We start from the raw sequence: 15,694 nt of genomic DNA, 5'->3' as shown, positions 1-15,694 counted from the left end.
TAAATGCAAACTGTACCTGGAGCATTTCTGAATCACTCCCATGGTGCTAGAAAGGGAAAGCGCAAATAAAGGTTGACCAGGTTCGGACATAGACATTTCAGGTCCAACCTCCACACTTCAATGCAAAAATACCCAGACTCATATTGTTTAGTAAGCCAAGCAATTAATGCCTAGCTACTTACATACCACTCCATGATAATTATACTCAAAAAGGAGAAACATTGGAGTTTTTGGCAAAATTTCTATAATAACCTTTATTGAAACAGACCATCAAACATATATTAACAAACAAGATTTAAGAGATGTGATTAAAAAGGACACCAAGTTTAGCACTCAGTACTAAATGTAATACTAAAGGGCTTCAATCAACATGATATTTTAAGGACCCCATCACCTACAATGTCAATCCACCTGCTCCCAAAGATTAATGGAGGTAGGACATTAATCAATATAGCCCAGAAGCTGTTGTAGAATCTTCTCTGGGGATTCCTCTACCATACTGCCCCCTTAATACATATGGTCACAAAAATCAACCTATGTTGAATAAAAGGGTCATCTTACCCAGACTGAGGCACACCGCTGGACGCACCCCGCTCTATAGCCTTGCTTTCGCCGCTCTATAGCCTTGCTTTCTCCCCTTGAGAAATTTGATGGTCTGTTTCAATAAAGGTTGGTATAGAAATTTTGCCAAAAACTCCAATGTTTCTCCTTTTTGAATCCAACCTTCACACTGCCTAACCAGCACCACAGATGAAGTGTGGGATAGGCACACAGGTGCACAATCAAACAGCCTAGGGCAGGACAAAGATGCTGTATGTGTGTACAGCAGCCTAGATCAATCACAATGAACACAGAAAGAATGTGGACATTATGTATTGCGTTCTGACCATAAGCAGCGCTGGCTTCTCCCCTTTTTATTCAGGGAAAATAATCTCTACATATTAATCCTTCCAGATTTTTTCACTAACTTTCTTTTTAAGATGAGCCCCCAATGGAGCCTCAAAACACACATACACCTCCCCAATGCGCCCTGTCATCCAAATGTATCCTACACTCCTTCTTTTCCATCTGCACTGACACAGAGACGGGATCAGAAATTCTACCCGGTGGCCCTGATGCCCTACCCATGCCGCTAAATGCCCAGGAGCTTCCCCTCCCCCTTTCAAATGGGTAAGCAACTCTCTGACATTTACCAGGATATTCCTAACCCCTTCATTAGCCAAACCCGACATAACACCGACCCCATGACCTACACCTACTGGTTCAACTACCTGACTCCCACCCAACCCGGGAGACATTAGAATCAGAGGAAACAGACATGACATAGAGTAATATTCATCAGCTTGCGAGAGAGCTGTAACCCCTCCAGCCGGAAATCCAGAATCCAGATGTCCATCCACTGCACCAATCCGTCCAGCTGAACCCTCAGGAGCCTGAGGTCCGAAGCCAGGTGCCGCTGCAAATGCCAATGCCATAGTCCTAGCAAGCCACACCATGCTGGGAAGAGGCGATCTGGATAATCCTCATGGACCAGCAGGCTGCATCTGGGATGGGGACCCTGCAGCATACAGCCCACTGTCTGATCCAGTCCTGAGCAGCAGAGGAGGGGTGGCCACTAGTGATCAGCGAATATACTCGTTACTCGAGATTTCCCGAGCACGCTCGGGTGTCCTCCGAGTATTTTTTAGTGCTCGGAGATTTAGTTTTTATATTGCCGCAGCTGAATGTTTTACACCTGTTAGCCAGAATAAGTACATGTGGGGATTCCCTAGCAACCAGGCAACCCCCACATGTACTTATGCTGGCTAACAGACATAAAACATTCAGCTGCGGCAATAAAAACTAAATTTCCAAACACTAAAAAATACTCGGAGGACCCCCGAGCATGCTCGATAAATCTAGAGTAACAAGTATATTCGCTCATCACTAGTGGCCACTGAACGCAATCTTATGGTGGGAGGTAGAGCTACCACCGGGAGAACTGACATGGCCCGATAACCCTGCAAGGGACATACTGCCCGCCAGCGAATCATCTGGGGCAATCCCGCTGTCCATCTCCGCTGAGAATGCAGGCCGCCCGACAAGAACATCGCCACGGCGGCATGCCGTGACGTCACTCCTCCCAAGATGTCTGGCGCGTGCTGTCCCCGCCCCGATGCAGGCTGAGGCCAAAGCCTGCTAACCGCCGCTGAACCCAGCCTGACAGGTGGATTCCTACCAGACCAGGGCCTGCTGGCTCCCTTACTACCAGGCGCCTGGCCTGGAGGGTCCCCAGAGGGGCTCATGCACCTGTGCTGGGTCAAGGGAGAAAAGCCAGCCTATAGCCACATGCTCCGAAGGCCTCACCCAATGGGCACGTCGCTCGAGTGGGGAGACTGCCTCAATCGCCCCGCTACCCCACTGATGATCTCAGCCACCTATCTCACCTCCGTCGCAACCCTCAGACTCTTCAGAACCAGATTCATATACACAATTATAAGCGAAGGTATGTGGGAGGGACTTCTCTTGACCCCTGTGAGCAGTAACTGAGGGGCCCCACCCCTGACCTGGCCATATAAATGACTTCACACAGTACCATTCATAAATTTGATGTCCTCACCCTCTCCATTGTCATGTCGGCCTCCGCACACGCTGTGGGGGGGGGAGCACTGGTCTAAATAATCTCACACTATTTATTATGATGAATATCTATATAATGCTCAAAGTAAGTGGCCACCATCAAACACACTGTTGATTCCCTCCCATAGGTGGTATAGGGCAGCAGTGGTACCGATAGGAGGCGCACAGCCGTAAGGACAAGCACTGCCTACTAAACAGGAGGACTAGACTTCTAACGCTATAAAAGGGTGTAGAAATCAGCTGTAAGGGCAACGTATTCAATAGTATGCCTATACAATGGGGTACAGAACAGTCATACAGCTTTGGCAAAAATTAAGAGACCACCACATCAAAACTGTCATGGGCAGCCCAATCTCCAGGCCTGAACCCCATTGAAAACCTCTGGAATGTAATCAAGAGGATGATGGATAGTCACAAGCCATCAAACAAAGAAGAATTGCTTACATTTTGGCACCAGAAGCAGTGTGAAAGACTGGTGGAAAGCATGCCAAGACGCATGAAAGCTGTGATTAAAAATCATGGTTATTCCACAAAATATTGATTTCTGAACTCTCCCTGAGTTAAAACCTTAGTATTGTTGTTTCCAAATGATTATGAACTTGTTTTCTTTGCATTATTTGAGGTCTGAAAGCACTGTTTGTTTGTTTTTTAATTTTGAGCATTATTCTTTTTTTAAAAAAAAAAATACAAAATGTATTGCTTAGAAATTCAGAGACATGTTGTCAGAAGTTTATAGAATAAATGAACAATTTACATTTTACTCAAAAATATACCTATAAAGAAAAAAATCTGAGATTTTCGCTCCATTCAAAATAAAATAATAAAAATAAAATCAAACATGGACATATTTGGTATCGCCAAGTTTAGAATTGCACAATCTATCAATAAAAAAAGGATTAACCTGATCGCTAAACGGCCTAGCGAGAAAAAAATTTGAAACGCCAGAATTACCTTTTTTTGGTTGCTTCGACATTGCATTAAAATGCAATAATGGGCGATCAAAAGATTGTATCTGCACCAAAATGGTATAATTAAAAATGTCAACTCGGCACGCAAAAAATAATCCCTCACCCAACCCCAGATCATGAAAAATAGAGACGCTACAGGTATCGGAAAATTGCGCAATTTTTTTTTCACCACTTAGATAAAAAATAACCTGTTTGGTGTCTATGAACTCATAGTGACCTGGAGAATCATAATAGCAGGTCAGTTTTAGCATTTAGTGAACCAAGCAAAAAAGCCAAACAAAAAACAATTGTGCGATTGCACTTTTTTTGCAGTTTCACAGCACTTGGAATTTTTTCCCATTTTCTAGTACATGGTAAAACCAATGGTGTCGTTCAAAAGTAAAACTCATCCTGCAAAACATAAGCCCTCACATGACCATATTGACAGAAAAATAAAAAAGCTATGGCTCTGGGAAGGAGGGGAGCGAAAAACGAAAAAGCAAAACTGAAAAAAGCTGGGGTCAAGAAGTGGTTAATGTTTTTGATTTCTTCTAGGCTCTGGGGCGTGCGGTGCCTGGAAGAAATCTCTGCCTCCGGACATCATTATAATACTAGTCCCCCACTTCCCCCACATGCCTGTCACACTGACCTGTGACGTGCAGCTGTGGCGCGTGATCCCGCATCGGCGCCCTGCACTTGCACTATTATCCGAATCTTCTCCTCCCTTCTATGGGCAGTGTCTTTATCCTTCTTCTGCTCAGGCACACTGCGCAATATCATTTCCTTTACGCTTCAGAAATACTAGCTACTTTGTGTTGGTATATCATATAAAATTCCAATAAAATACATTTAAGTTTGTGGGTTTTGGCAAATGTACTCACTCCGCTGCTTAAATAGATTGACACAGGAACACTTTCAATTTAAGTTTTCAACTGAATTATTAAAAATGTACTGCATAAGCAAGTCCAAAACTAGATCACTTCTGGCATAACGGGAAAAACAAAATAGCATACAGTACAATCTGTGTGGCTGCGGGGATTCGTCCACTGAGGGGGAACAAAAACAAGATTCAGTTCTCTTTAACAGGAGCACAGCTCTGGAGATCTCATCTCCAGACACACTGAACACTGAATGTGTTCAAAGGCTCCACATTTACCTTTTGGACCACACCCTGGGGGTAGAGATATGGTCAACAGTCTCCCACCCACTCTTCACTGTCAACAAAAACCTAGCTCTTAATATGGCCGACCAACCCATCTCAGCACACGGTGTGTTGGAGCATTTTTCCAGATTCATATCATTGTGGCTAACATCCTCACTGACACATTTCTCCTCTTCAGTACTTTACCAGTGACCTTGTCACAGGGTGTAACAGAAAAAATGTGGAAAAGTTCATAGGATATGAATACTTTTTCAAGGCAATGTACCTGCAATGTGGCTGATAAATGTAATGTATACAGAGCCTTAGTTCTTACGATAAACTGTGTCACTTTTGAGATCAATGTATAAACAGTAATAGCTTCTAGTCCTTCCCTGGTGGAGACTAGAAGCTGGTGTAACTCTTTTTGCGATTGTTTTGGAAAGTCTGGCTTAAACCTTATTTGCGTCACTAACCATTCACGCATGATACCCACTTGTAAAAAGTAGAAAGAGACGTAAAAAAGCATAAAATTACACATTGCAACAATTTTTCCAAAAAGACTAAAACTGTTGCATATTCCTTGATGCATTCTCCCAATGAGCCTGGTCTCTTGCAATCAAAGGCTTTTGACTACCTCAACAAAACTTAAAGGCAATGTTAGGAATCCCAGCATCTGGTTTATAATGTATACTGTACATCAGGATTTCTCATGTACTCCATCTAACAATAATATAGTCTACCTACCATATTGATAGAGATAATTCCGAAGGCATTGTCATTGGATAGTATGGTGACAGTGGCGACTTTCTGAGCTCCGAGGTTCGTGTTCGGTGGAGGATTCTGGAAACAAAAGAACAACAAATAATTAGTTCATGTACAAAGCATGCTTCACTTTTCCCATGTCAAGTAATATTCCCAAGTGAGCGAAGAAAGGAGACACAATGCAAACAGTCCAGGGTAACAGTATGGAATAGTGTCATGTACCCATGGGAAGATGTGTATGAGTGTATTTAGGAGACCATTAATCACAGACTGACAGTCTATTGCTGACACCATAGAAATAAGGAATAAAATATTCAGAAGCCATAAAATGTCAAACGTTTCTAGTTTTTTCATGACATATTATACTTCATGATAGTGGTAAAATTTATTCGATGTGACTTGCATTTATTTGTGAAAAAAAAAACTGAAATTTAGCTAAATTTCATAATTTTCAAACTTTTAATTCTTATGCTCTTAAATCAGAGAGACATGTCACACAAAACAGTTAATACAAAACATGTCAACCTTACATCAGCACAATTTTGGAAATAATTTTTTTTTTAGGAAATTATAAGGGTAAAAAGTTGACCAGCGATTTCTGATTTTTCCAACAAAATTTACAAATTTTTTTAGGGACAACATCACATTGGAAGTGATTTTGAGGGGTCTATTTGACAGAAAATACCCAAATGGGACACCATTCAAAAAATCTTCACCCCTCAAGGTGCTCAAAACCACATTCAAGAAGTTTATTAACCTTTCAGGTGCTTCACAGGAACTCAAGCAATGTGGAAGGAAAAAAAATTTACTTTAGACCCAAACTTTTCATTTTCACAAGGGCAAAATTTGTTGTGCAATTTCTACCAAATACGCTAATACCTTATTTGTGGGGGAAATATACTGTTTGGGTGCCTGTCAGGACTGGGAAGTGAAGGAACCATTTGACTTTTTCAATGTAAATTTTGCTGGAATAATTAGCGGACGCCATGTCGTGTTCAGAGAACCTTTGTTGTGTCTAAACAGTGGAAACCCTACACAAGTGACCCCATATTGGAAACAACAGCTCTCAAGGATTGTATTCAGGGGTATAATTAGCATTTTGAACCTACAGGTACGACACAGAATTTGATAATACTAGGTCATCATATTGAATATGTCGTCATTAGTGTTGCGCGCAAGTGCTTGCTGCTCCAGTTTGTATCAGGTGATCGGATATGCACGGAATATCGTGGGTGCCTGATTCGCAAGTTTTGCGGCTATTAGACACACAAAATAAAATGTGGGGATCCGCAATACTTGAGAAATCGCTGCAAATTTGAAAAGAGAGCACTTGCACTCAAAACTAGCTGTCATATCATCATTTTTTTACTTTAGAAAAAAAACAATTCTAACTCCAACCCAAACCCACCCCTAACCTTAACCACAACTCTAACCATAACACCCCTAACACTAACATAGCCCTAACCCAAACCCTAACCCTAAGCCCAACTGCAAAAAATGGAAAAAATATATATATATTTTATCATTTTTATCTAACTAAGGTGGCGACAAAGGGGGGTTTGGTTTACTATTTTTTTTTTTATTTTGATCACTGTGATGACAGATGACACACTGATGACCCACATGGATGACACACACATGACACACAGATGACACACAAATTACACACTGACGACATACATGGATGACACATGGATGACACACATGCACACAGATGACACCTGGTCCCTGATGACCACATGGATGACACACAAATGACACACTGACAACACACAGATGACACACTGATGATATACATGGATGACACACAGATGACACATGGATGGCACACACATGACACACAAATGACATACTGATGACACACAGATGGCACACATGGATGACACATGGATGATACACACAAGCACACACATGACACACAGATTACACACACATGACACGCAGATGACACGAAGATGACACTGATGACAGACATGACACACACATGACACACAGATGACATACAGATGATAAACATGACACGCAGATGAAACACAGGACACATATGACACAATGATGACACACAGGTGACACACATGACACGCAGATGACACACTGACACTCATGGATGACACATGGATGACACATGGATGACACACACATGATACACACATGACACACAGATGACACACATTACACACTGACGACATACATGGATGACACACATGCACACAGATGACACACTGATGACCACATGGATGACACACAAATGACACACTGACGACACACAGATGACACACTGATGATATACATGGATGACACACAGATGACACACAGATGACACACATGGATGACACATGGATGACACACAGATGATACACGACACCCAGATGACAAGCAGATGACAGATTACACAAATGACACACAGATGACACACGTGACACACTGATGACACACATGGATGACACGTGGATGACACACACATGACACGAAGATGACACGCAGATGACACACAGATGACACACAGGTGACCCACATGACACACAGATGACACACAGATGACACACGTGACACACTGATGACACACAGATGACACACATGGATGACACGTGGATGACACACACATGACACGAAGATGACACACAGATGACACACAGATGACACACAGGTGACCCACATGACACACAGATGACACACAGATGACACACGTGACACACTGATGACACACAGATGACACACATGGATGACACGTGGATGACACACACATGACACGAAGATGACACACAGATGACACACAGATGACACACAGGTGACCCACATGACACACAGATGACACACAGATGACACACGTGACACACTGATGACACACAGATGACACACATGGATGACACGTGGATGACACACACATGACACGAAGATGACACACAGATGACACACAGATGACACACAGGTGACCCACATGACACACAGATGACACACAGATGACACACGTGACACACTGATGACACACAGATGACACACAGATGACACACAGATGATACACAGATGATACACTGATAACACACACATTACACAGATGACACACATGGATGACACAAAGATGACATGCAGATTAGACACATGACACACAGGTGACACACAGGTGACACACCTGACACACAGATGAGACACAGATGACATGCAGAAAATACACTGATGACACACATGGATGACACATGGATGACACACACATGACACACAGATGGCATACAGGTGACACACACGGCACGCACCTGACACGCAGATGACACACAGATGACACACTGATGACACACATGGATGACACATGGATGACACACAGATGATACACGACACCCAGATGACAAGCAGATGACAAGCATATGACAGATGACACAAATGACACACAGATGACACACTGATTACACACAGATGACACACATGACACACACGACAGATACATGACACACAGATGACACACAGATGACACACAGATGACATACATGACACACAGATGACACGCAGATGATACACTGATGACACACACATGACACAGATGACACACTGATGACACACATGGATGACACACAGATGACACACATGACAGACAGATGACACACGAGACACACTGATGACACACAGATGACACATGGATGACACACACATGATAAGCATCACAAGGATGGGACACACAGATGACACACATGACACACACGACACACAGATGACATGCAGATGACAGATGACACACAAATGACACAATGACACACATATGACACACAGATGACACACTGATGACACATGAATGACACACGGATAGAAAACACTGATGACACACAGATGACACATGGATGGAAAACACTGATGACACCCGTACAGTTTTTTCACATATGTGTTTTATACGGATTTGATAAGGGGGCCATAAAGGGTTAAATATGTGCCATTTTTCTGCAATAAAGAAGAGAATGTCCAGCTTCACCGAATCCGTAAAAAAGAGTTTTCTTTATTCACAAACTTTGAACATAGAGGATACAGACTTCAGCACGAACCATATGGGTAAGAATCTCAACGCGTTCCTGGAGACTAAGCTCCCTTAATCCCTTAATTGATGTCATGATTAAGGGAGCTTAGTCTCCCGAAACGCATTGAGATTCTAAAGGTATCGTCACACTGAACAACTTAACAACGATATCGCTAGCGATCCGTGACATTGCAGCGTCCTGGATAGCGATATCGTTGTGTTTGACACGCAGCAGTGATCTGGATCCTGCTGTGACATCGTTGGTCAGAGCAGAAAGGCCAGAACTTTATTTCGTCGCTGGACCTCCCGCAGACATCGCTGAATCGGCGTGTGTGACGCCGATTCAGCGATATCTTCACTGGTAACCAGGGTAAACATTGGGTTACTAAGCGCAGGGCCGCGCTTAGTAACCCGATGTTTACCCTGGTTACCATTGTAAATGTAAAAAAAAACAAACAGTACATACTTACATTCCGGTGTCTGTCGCGTCCCCTGGCCTCAGCTTCCCGCACTGACTGTGAGTGCCGGCCGGCCGTAAAGCACAGCGGTGACGTCACCGCTCTGCTTTACGGCCGGCCGGCGCTGACACAGTGCAGGAAGCTGAGGCCGGAGGACGCGACAGACACCGGAATGTAAGTATGTAGTGTTTGTTTTTTTTTACATTTACAATGGTAACCAGAGTAAACATCGGGTTACTAAGCGCGGCCCTGCGCTTAGTAACCCGATGTTTACCCTGGTTACCAGGGGACTTCGGCATCGTTGGTCGCTGGAGAGCTGTCTGTGTGACAGCTCTCCAGCGACCACACAGCAACGAAACAGCGAGGCTGCAGCGATCGGCATCGTTGTCTATATCGCTGCAGCGTCGCTTAATGTGACGGTACCTTTACCCATATGGTTCATGCTGCAGTCTGTATCCTCTATGTTCAAAGTTTGTTAATAAAGAAAACTCTTTTTTACGCATTCGGTGAAGCTGGACATTCTTTTCTTTTTTGGACTTTATAAGCCTGGACCCAGCGGGTCGTGCTCCCGAAAATTGGTTTATGCATCACGGGTGAGCTGGCTTATTTTTCATTTCTCTGCAATGCCATGCAAGTTAATGTATTGCATCTTTTCACATGCAACACAAAATTTCCACCTCAATTTTTGCTGCTGTTGCAGATCATAATCTGCAGTACAAACCTGAAGTACCCTACTTATTCCCATGGATTCTGCACAGAAAAAGGAGGATTAGCTCGTCTGAATAACAATAGGGCTAATCCCCCGGAAGATCTGAGGTACTTCATACTACGGGCGGCAGATATCTGGGGGTCGTCCAGAGCTGCAGTGGGGTCACATAATCGATCAATCAACTGCCAAATCCTGTGTTCTGAGGATATGCATTTTTATTAAGCTTTCTATTCAATTCAATGATAAACCCCATTGATGTTTATGCAACAAGCTTTTTTTTCCAATGAGGATTTAAAAAATTGCGCAGCAAAAAAATGAAGTGAGGCGCCTCTTCTTTAATACAGATTCCACATCAAAGTTGACACTAAAGTCAACAGGCTTAAAAAAAAGCTTCAAAAACCATGCGAATTTCTGACATAGATTTCTCTTGATGAAACTCCATGTGCACATACCCCTTTGGGGACCTGACAAAGGCGGAAACCGTACTGAATATTCATCAGCAGCCATTGTTATCACAGCCCCAGGATGAAGGATATTTATCATATTATTCTACAATAACTGCTCCAAAGACTCAGAAAAGCTGCAGTTTGATGACAGATTGGAGGCACTTCAAAAATTCTAGGGATCCAAAGCGCAAAGTAAAATAAATGACTTTGACGGATCTGACAACCTACATGTAAATGTTGATAATTGTCTGGTGATAGCCCCTGATGTCAGCAGACCATTGTAAAGAGCATCTCTTGGTTGTACGTGTGCTAAGCATAACTCAACATTTTACTTCTACTAACCTGTAATATCAGAAGGAAATGAAATAACTCGTCCGCCTCTGGCAAGTCATCATCGCACACAGAAATGTAGACGGTCCGATTTCTCTCCCAGTCGGGTATGAATGCAGCAGTGGCAATTGCTATAAAGTCTCCAGTATTTTCCTCTTGTAGCTATGCGTAAGAAAAAGAAATATATTTACCTGCAGATACATAGTATTCACACTAGCTTGTAATATATCACACAGATGGAAAAGAAAGATCACCTAAAACTGAACCCTAGTCACAATGCGGCCACACGTGTGAATACAGTCCTAGGTCTATAGTCCATAGAGACTTATTGTTGGCGCTATTGATTAATTTCAACTATTGATAAAAAGCTGCTTAAAGGGGAATTCTCAAGTTGTCTCTTGAGCAGCTCACAGCCCTGTAATTTTCCTATTTCCTGGTTTCTGGCGGTAGGCACTCACCCTTGAGTGACAGTTTTCATTAGTAGCAAAGCTATGACATTAGCAGAACTGGTATTGTGATTTAGCATTCTACTGTAACACATTCTGCTATCAGTGGTTTGTGACTATACTGCTATCACTGTATTTTGAGCAAGTGCAGGGCTCAGGAAAGTTAGAGCTGTGAATAGAAGAACTGCTCTAACAAGTGCTGATGATGGGAGCTGGTCTTTTTGCAAGATTTATAACAGCAGCTTGTCAGGAGCCAAAAGGTTGAGGGAGGGAGGGAGGTGAGCAGCTATCTACTATGCAGAAATGAACAGAATGGAGAGAGGTGGATGATATCTTAGGAGTTATCTTCTATCCAGGAATGTAACTTCTGTGCACAGTCAGCCAGGCTCTGGTTACTGAGCTCCTTGGAAACAAGCTGTACACTATCTAAGATAAAGGCTCTCATAGCAGGAGAATGACAACAGATAGACAATTTACAAACTTGCTTATTTTTATGCTAATTAAATCAATTTAAAAACATGAAATTACCCTTTTAAGATTGTGCTCAACTCAATGGGGTTGATTGACTTAGCTACATGGATCAGAATTATTGGTTAATTAATGTAAAAAGTTATCTAAAATTTATGTAATTTTAATAAGACCAAGGCACATTTTTTCCATGCTCAGGAAGGGGGCATGACCTTTCAGAAAGTGGATATTAAATATTGTAGATTAACTAGATTGTGATTCCGTGTGCCTCAATTGCACCAAAAAAGTGTTGGACCAAAGTAAAACAACTAAAAAACGATGAACGATGTAGGGGGGATTAATAATAAGAGGAATTTTTGAAGTCAGTATTGTCTGCCGTTGCCTATCTGTTTGTTGCACCAAATTTATCAAAGTGACGTTCAGTATTTGATACATTTGGATGTAACACTTCTGTCCAGAACCGATTTTTCGCAATTCCAGAATGTGATAACATTTACAACTTTTTGAAGCCAAAAAAATGGAATATCATGGATAATTTTCTCCTTTACACCAAACATACTAAAGATGTGCCAAGTTGCAATATGAAGATTGTCTATTTTAAGTCTGCATTTAGCAGAGACAGCTTTACTAAATGAGCCCCACTGTATTCAGCTGGACTGCAGCTGTAGCTCCATTATACTCTTGCACTTCAAAAACTTTCCGTATAGCCCTAGCGAGAGGTCAGGGTCACAAGAGCATATACAGGTGCATCTCACAAAATTAGAATATCATCAAAAAGTTAATTTGTTTCAATTCTTCAATACAAAAAGTGAAACTTATGTATTAGATATATTATTGCAAGAGAGCTTGGCTGAGTAGATTACACAAGAAGGAAAACACACAGCAAGTCAGCAGGATCTAGGAGCAACATGGCAGATGTGACAACCTACATGGTGAGCTGCAGCATGTGCTACATGTTCACAGATCGACCAGAAGAATCGAATTTCACCTGTCAGAAGTGTAGACTAGTGGCCCTTTTAGAAGAAAAGGTGCGGGGTCTGGAAGAAAGAATAGCAACTTTGAAACTCATCAAAGAGAATGAAGACTTTCTAGACAGAACAGAAGCATCTCTACTGGTCACAGAAGGTGAAAAAAGTGTCAGAGAACCTCCAAAAGCAGATGAGTGGAAGCATGTGACCAAAAGAAGCAAGAAGACCATGGAGAAATCACCAACCACACAACTGAAGAACCGATATCAAATCTTTGTAGAGGATGAAGATGGCACACCTAAGAATGAAGCAATACCAGCAAGCAAAAAAGAAAAGGGCACACAGCAACAAGTGACAGCAAAAAGTACAGCCAAGAAGCAACGAAGAGTGGTGGTGGTGGGAGACTCACTACTGAGAGGCACCGAAGCAGCCATCTGCAGACCGGACATAACTGCAAGAGAAGTATGCTGCCTTCCAGGTGCGATGATCAAGGATGTGACCGATAGGATACCAAAGCTCTTCAGCTCCAAGGACGTCCACCCATTTCTTCTGATACATGTTGGCACCAATGACACGGCAAGGAAGGACCTACCGACAATCTGCAAGGACTTTGAAGAGTTGGGGAAGAAAGTAAAGGAACTGGATGCACAGGTAGTTTTTTCTTCTATCCTTCCAGTAGACGGGCATGGCACCAGGAGATGGAACAGGATCCTTGATGCAAACAACTGGCTAAGACGATGGTGCAGACAACAAGGATTTGGATTCCTGGACCACGGTGTGAATTACTGGTATGATGGACTCCTCGCCAGAGACGGACTACACCTCAACAAACCTGGGAAACACACATTCGCCAGAAGACTCGCTACACTCATCAGGAGGGCGTTAAACTAGAAGAAGAGGGGACGGGAAGAAAAACATTAGACTCGAACAAAGACGACCCAGGAAAACATACTCTGAAGGGAGGTAAGAACATTTCTAAAACAATCCACAGTGAGGAGATTGGAACAAAACAAAATCCTCTAAACTGCATGCTCGCAAACGCCAGAAGCCTGACAAACAAGATGGAAGAACTAGAAGCAGAAATATCTACAGGTAACTTTGACATAGTGGGAATAACCGAGACATGGTTAGATGAAAGCTATGACTGGGCAGTTAACTTACAGGGTTACAGTCTGTTTAGAAAGGATCGTAAAAATCGGAGAGGAGGAGGGGTTTGTCTCTATGTAAAGTCTTGTCTAAAGTCCACTTTAAGGGAGGATATTAGCGAAGGGAATGAGGATGTCGAGTCCATATGGGTTGAAATTCATGGAGGGAAAAATGGTAACAAAATTCTCATTGGGGTCTGTTACAAACCCCCAAATATAACAGAAAGCATGGAAAGTCTACTTCTAAAGCAGATAGATGAAGCTGCAACCCATAATGAGGTCCTGGTTATGGGGGACTTTAACTACCCGGATATTAACTGGGAAACAGAAACCTGTGAAACCCATAAAGGCAACAGGTTTCTGCTAATAACCAAGAAAAATTATCTTTCACAATTGGTGCAGAATCCAACCAGAGGAGCAGCACTTTTAGACCTAATACTATCTAATAGACCTGACAGAATAACAAATCTGCAGGTGGTCGGGCATTTAGGAAATAGCGACCACAATATTGTGCAGTTTCACCTGTCTTTCACTAGGGGGACTTGTCAGGGAGTCACAAAAACATTGAACTTTAGGAAGGCAAAGTTTGAACAGCTTAGAGATGCCCTTAATCTGGTAGACTGGGACAATATCCTCAGAAATAAGAATACAGATAATAAATGGGAAATGTTTAAGAACATCCTAAATAGGCAGTGTAAGCGGTTTATACCTTGTGGGAATAAAAGGACTAGAAATAGGAAAAACCCAATGTGGCTAAACAAAGAAGTAAGACAGGCAATTAACAGTAAAAAGAAAGCATTTGCACTACTAAAGCAGGATGGCACCATTGAAGCTCTAAAAAACTATAGGGAGAAAAATACTTTATCTAAAAAACTAATTAAAGCTGCCAAAAAGGAAACAGAGAAGCACATTGCTAAGGAGAGTAAAACTAATCCCAAACTGTTCTTCAACTATATCAATAGTAAAAGAATAAAAACTGAAAATGTAGGCCCCTTAAAAAATAGTGAGGAAAGAATGGTTGTAGATGACGAGGAAAAAGCTAACATATTAAACACCTTCTTCTCCACGGTATTCACGGTGGAAAATGAAATGCTAGATGAAATCCCAAGAAACAATGAAAACCCTATATTAAGGGTCACCAATCTAACCCAAGAAGAGGTGCGAAACCGGCTAAATAAGATTAAAATAGATAAATCTCCGGGTCCGGATGGCATACACCCACGAGTACTAAGAGAACTAAGTAATGTAATAGATAAAC

At 42.3% G+C, this 15,694-nt stretch overlaps 1 protein-coding gene across 1 annotated transcript in view; it reads right to left on the bottom strand.

Annotated features, from left to right (window-relative positions):
• The window catches only part of ADGRV1 (adhesion G protein-coupled receptor V1), a 753,646-nt gene that overhangs the window by 673,526 nt on the left and 64,426 nt on the right, over positions 1-15,694 (bottom strand). The window contains exons 3-4 of the mRNA XM_069745343.1: positions 11,422-11,571; positions 5,452-5,547 (exon numbers count right to left, since the gene is read on the bottom strand). Of these exons, the coding sequence (XP_069601444.1) occupies positions 5,452-5,547; positions 11,422-11,571 (246 nt within the window). The remainder of the gene's footprint in view (positions 1-5,451; positions 5,548-11,421; positions 11,572-15,694) is intronic.

Source organism: Ranitomeya imitator, chromosome 1 (genome assembly GCF_032444005.1).
Source record: "Ranitomeya imitator isolate aRanImi1 chromosome 1, aRanImi1.pri, whole genome shotgun sequence".
NCBI lineage: Eukaryota > Metazoa > Chordata > Amphibia > Anura > Dendrobatidae > Ranitomeya > Ranitomeya imitator.
This window is presented reverse-complemented; position numbering and strand designations above follow the sequence as displayed.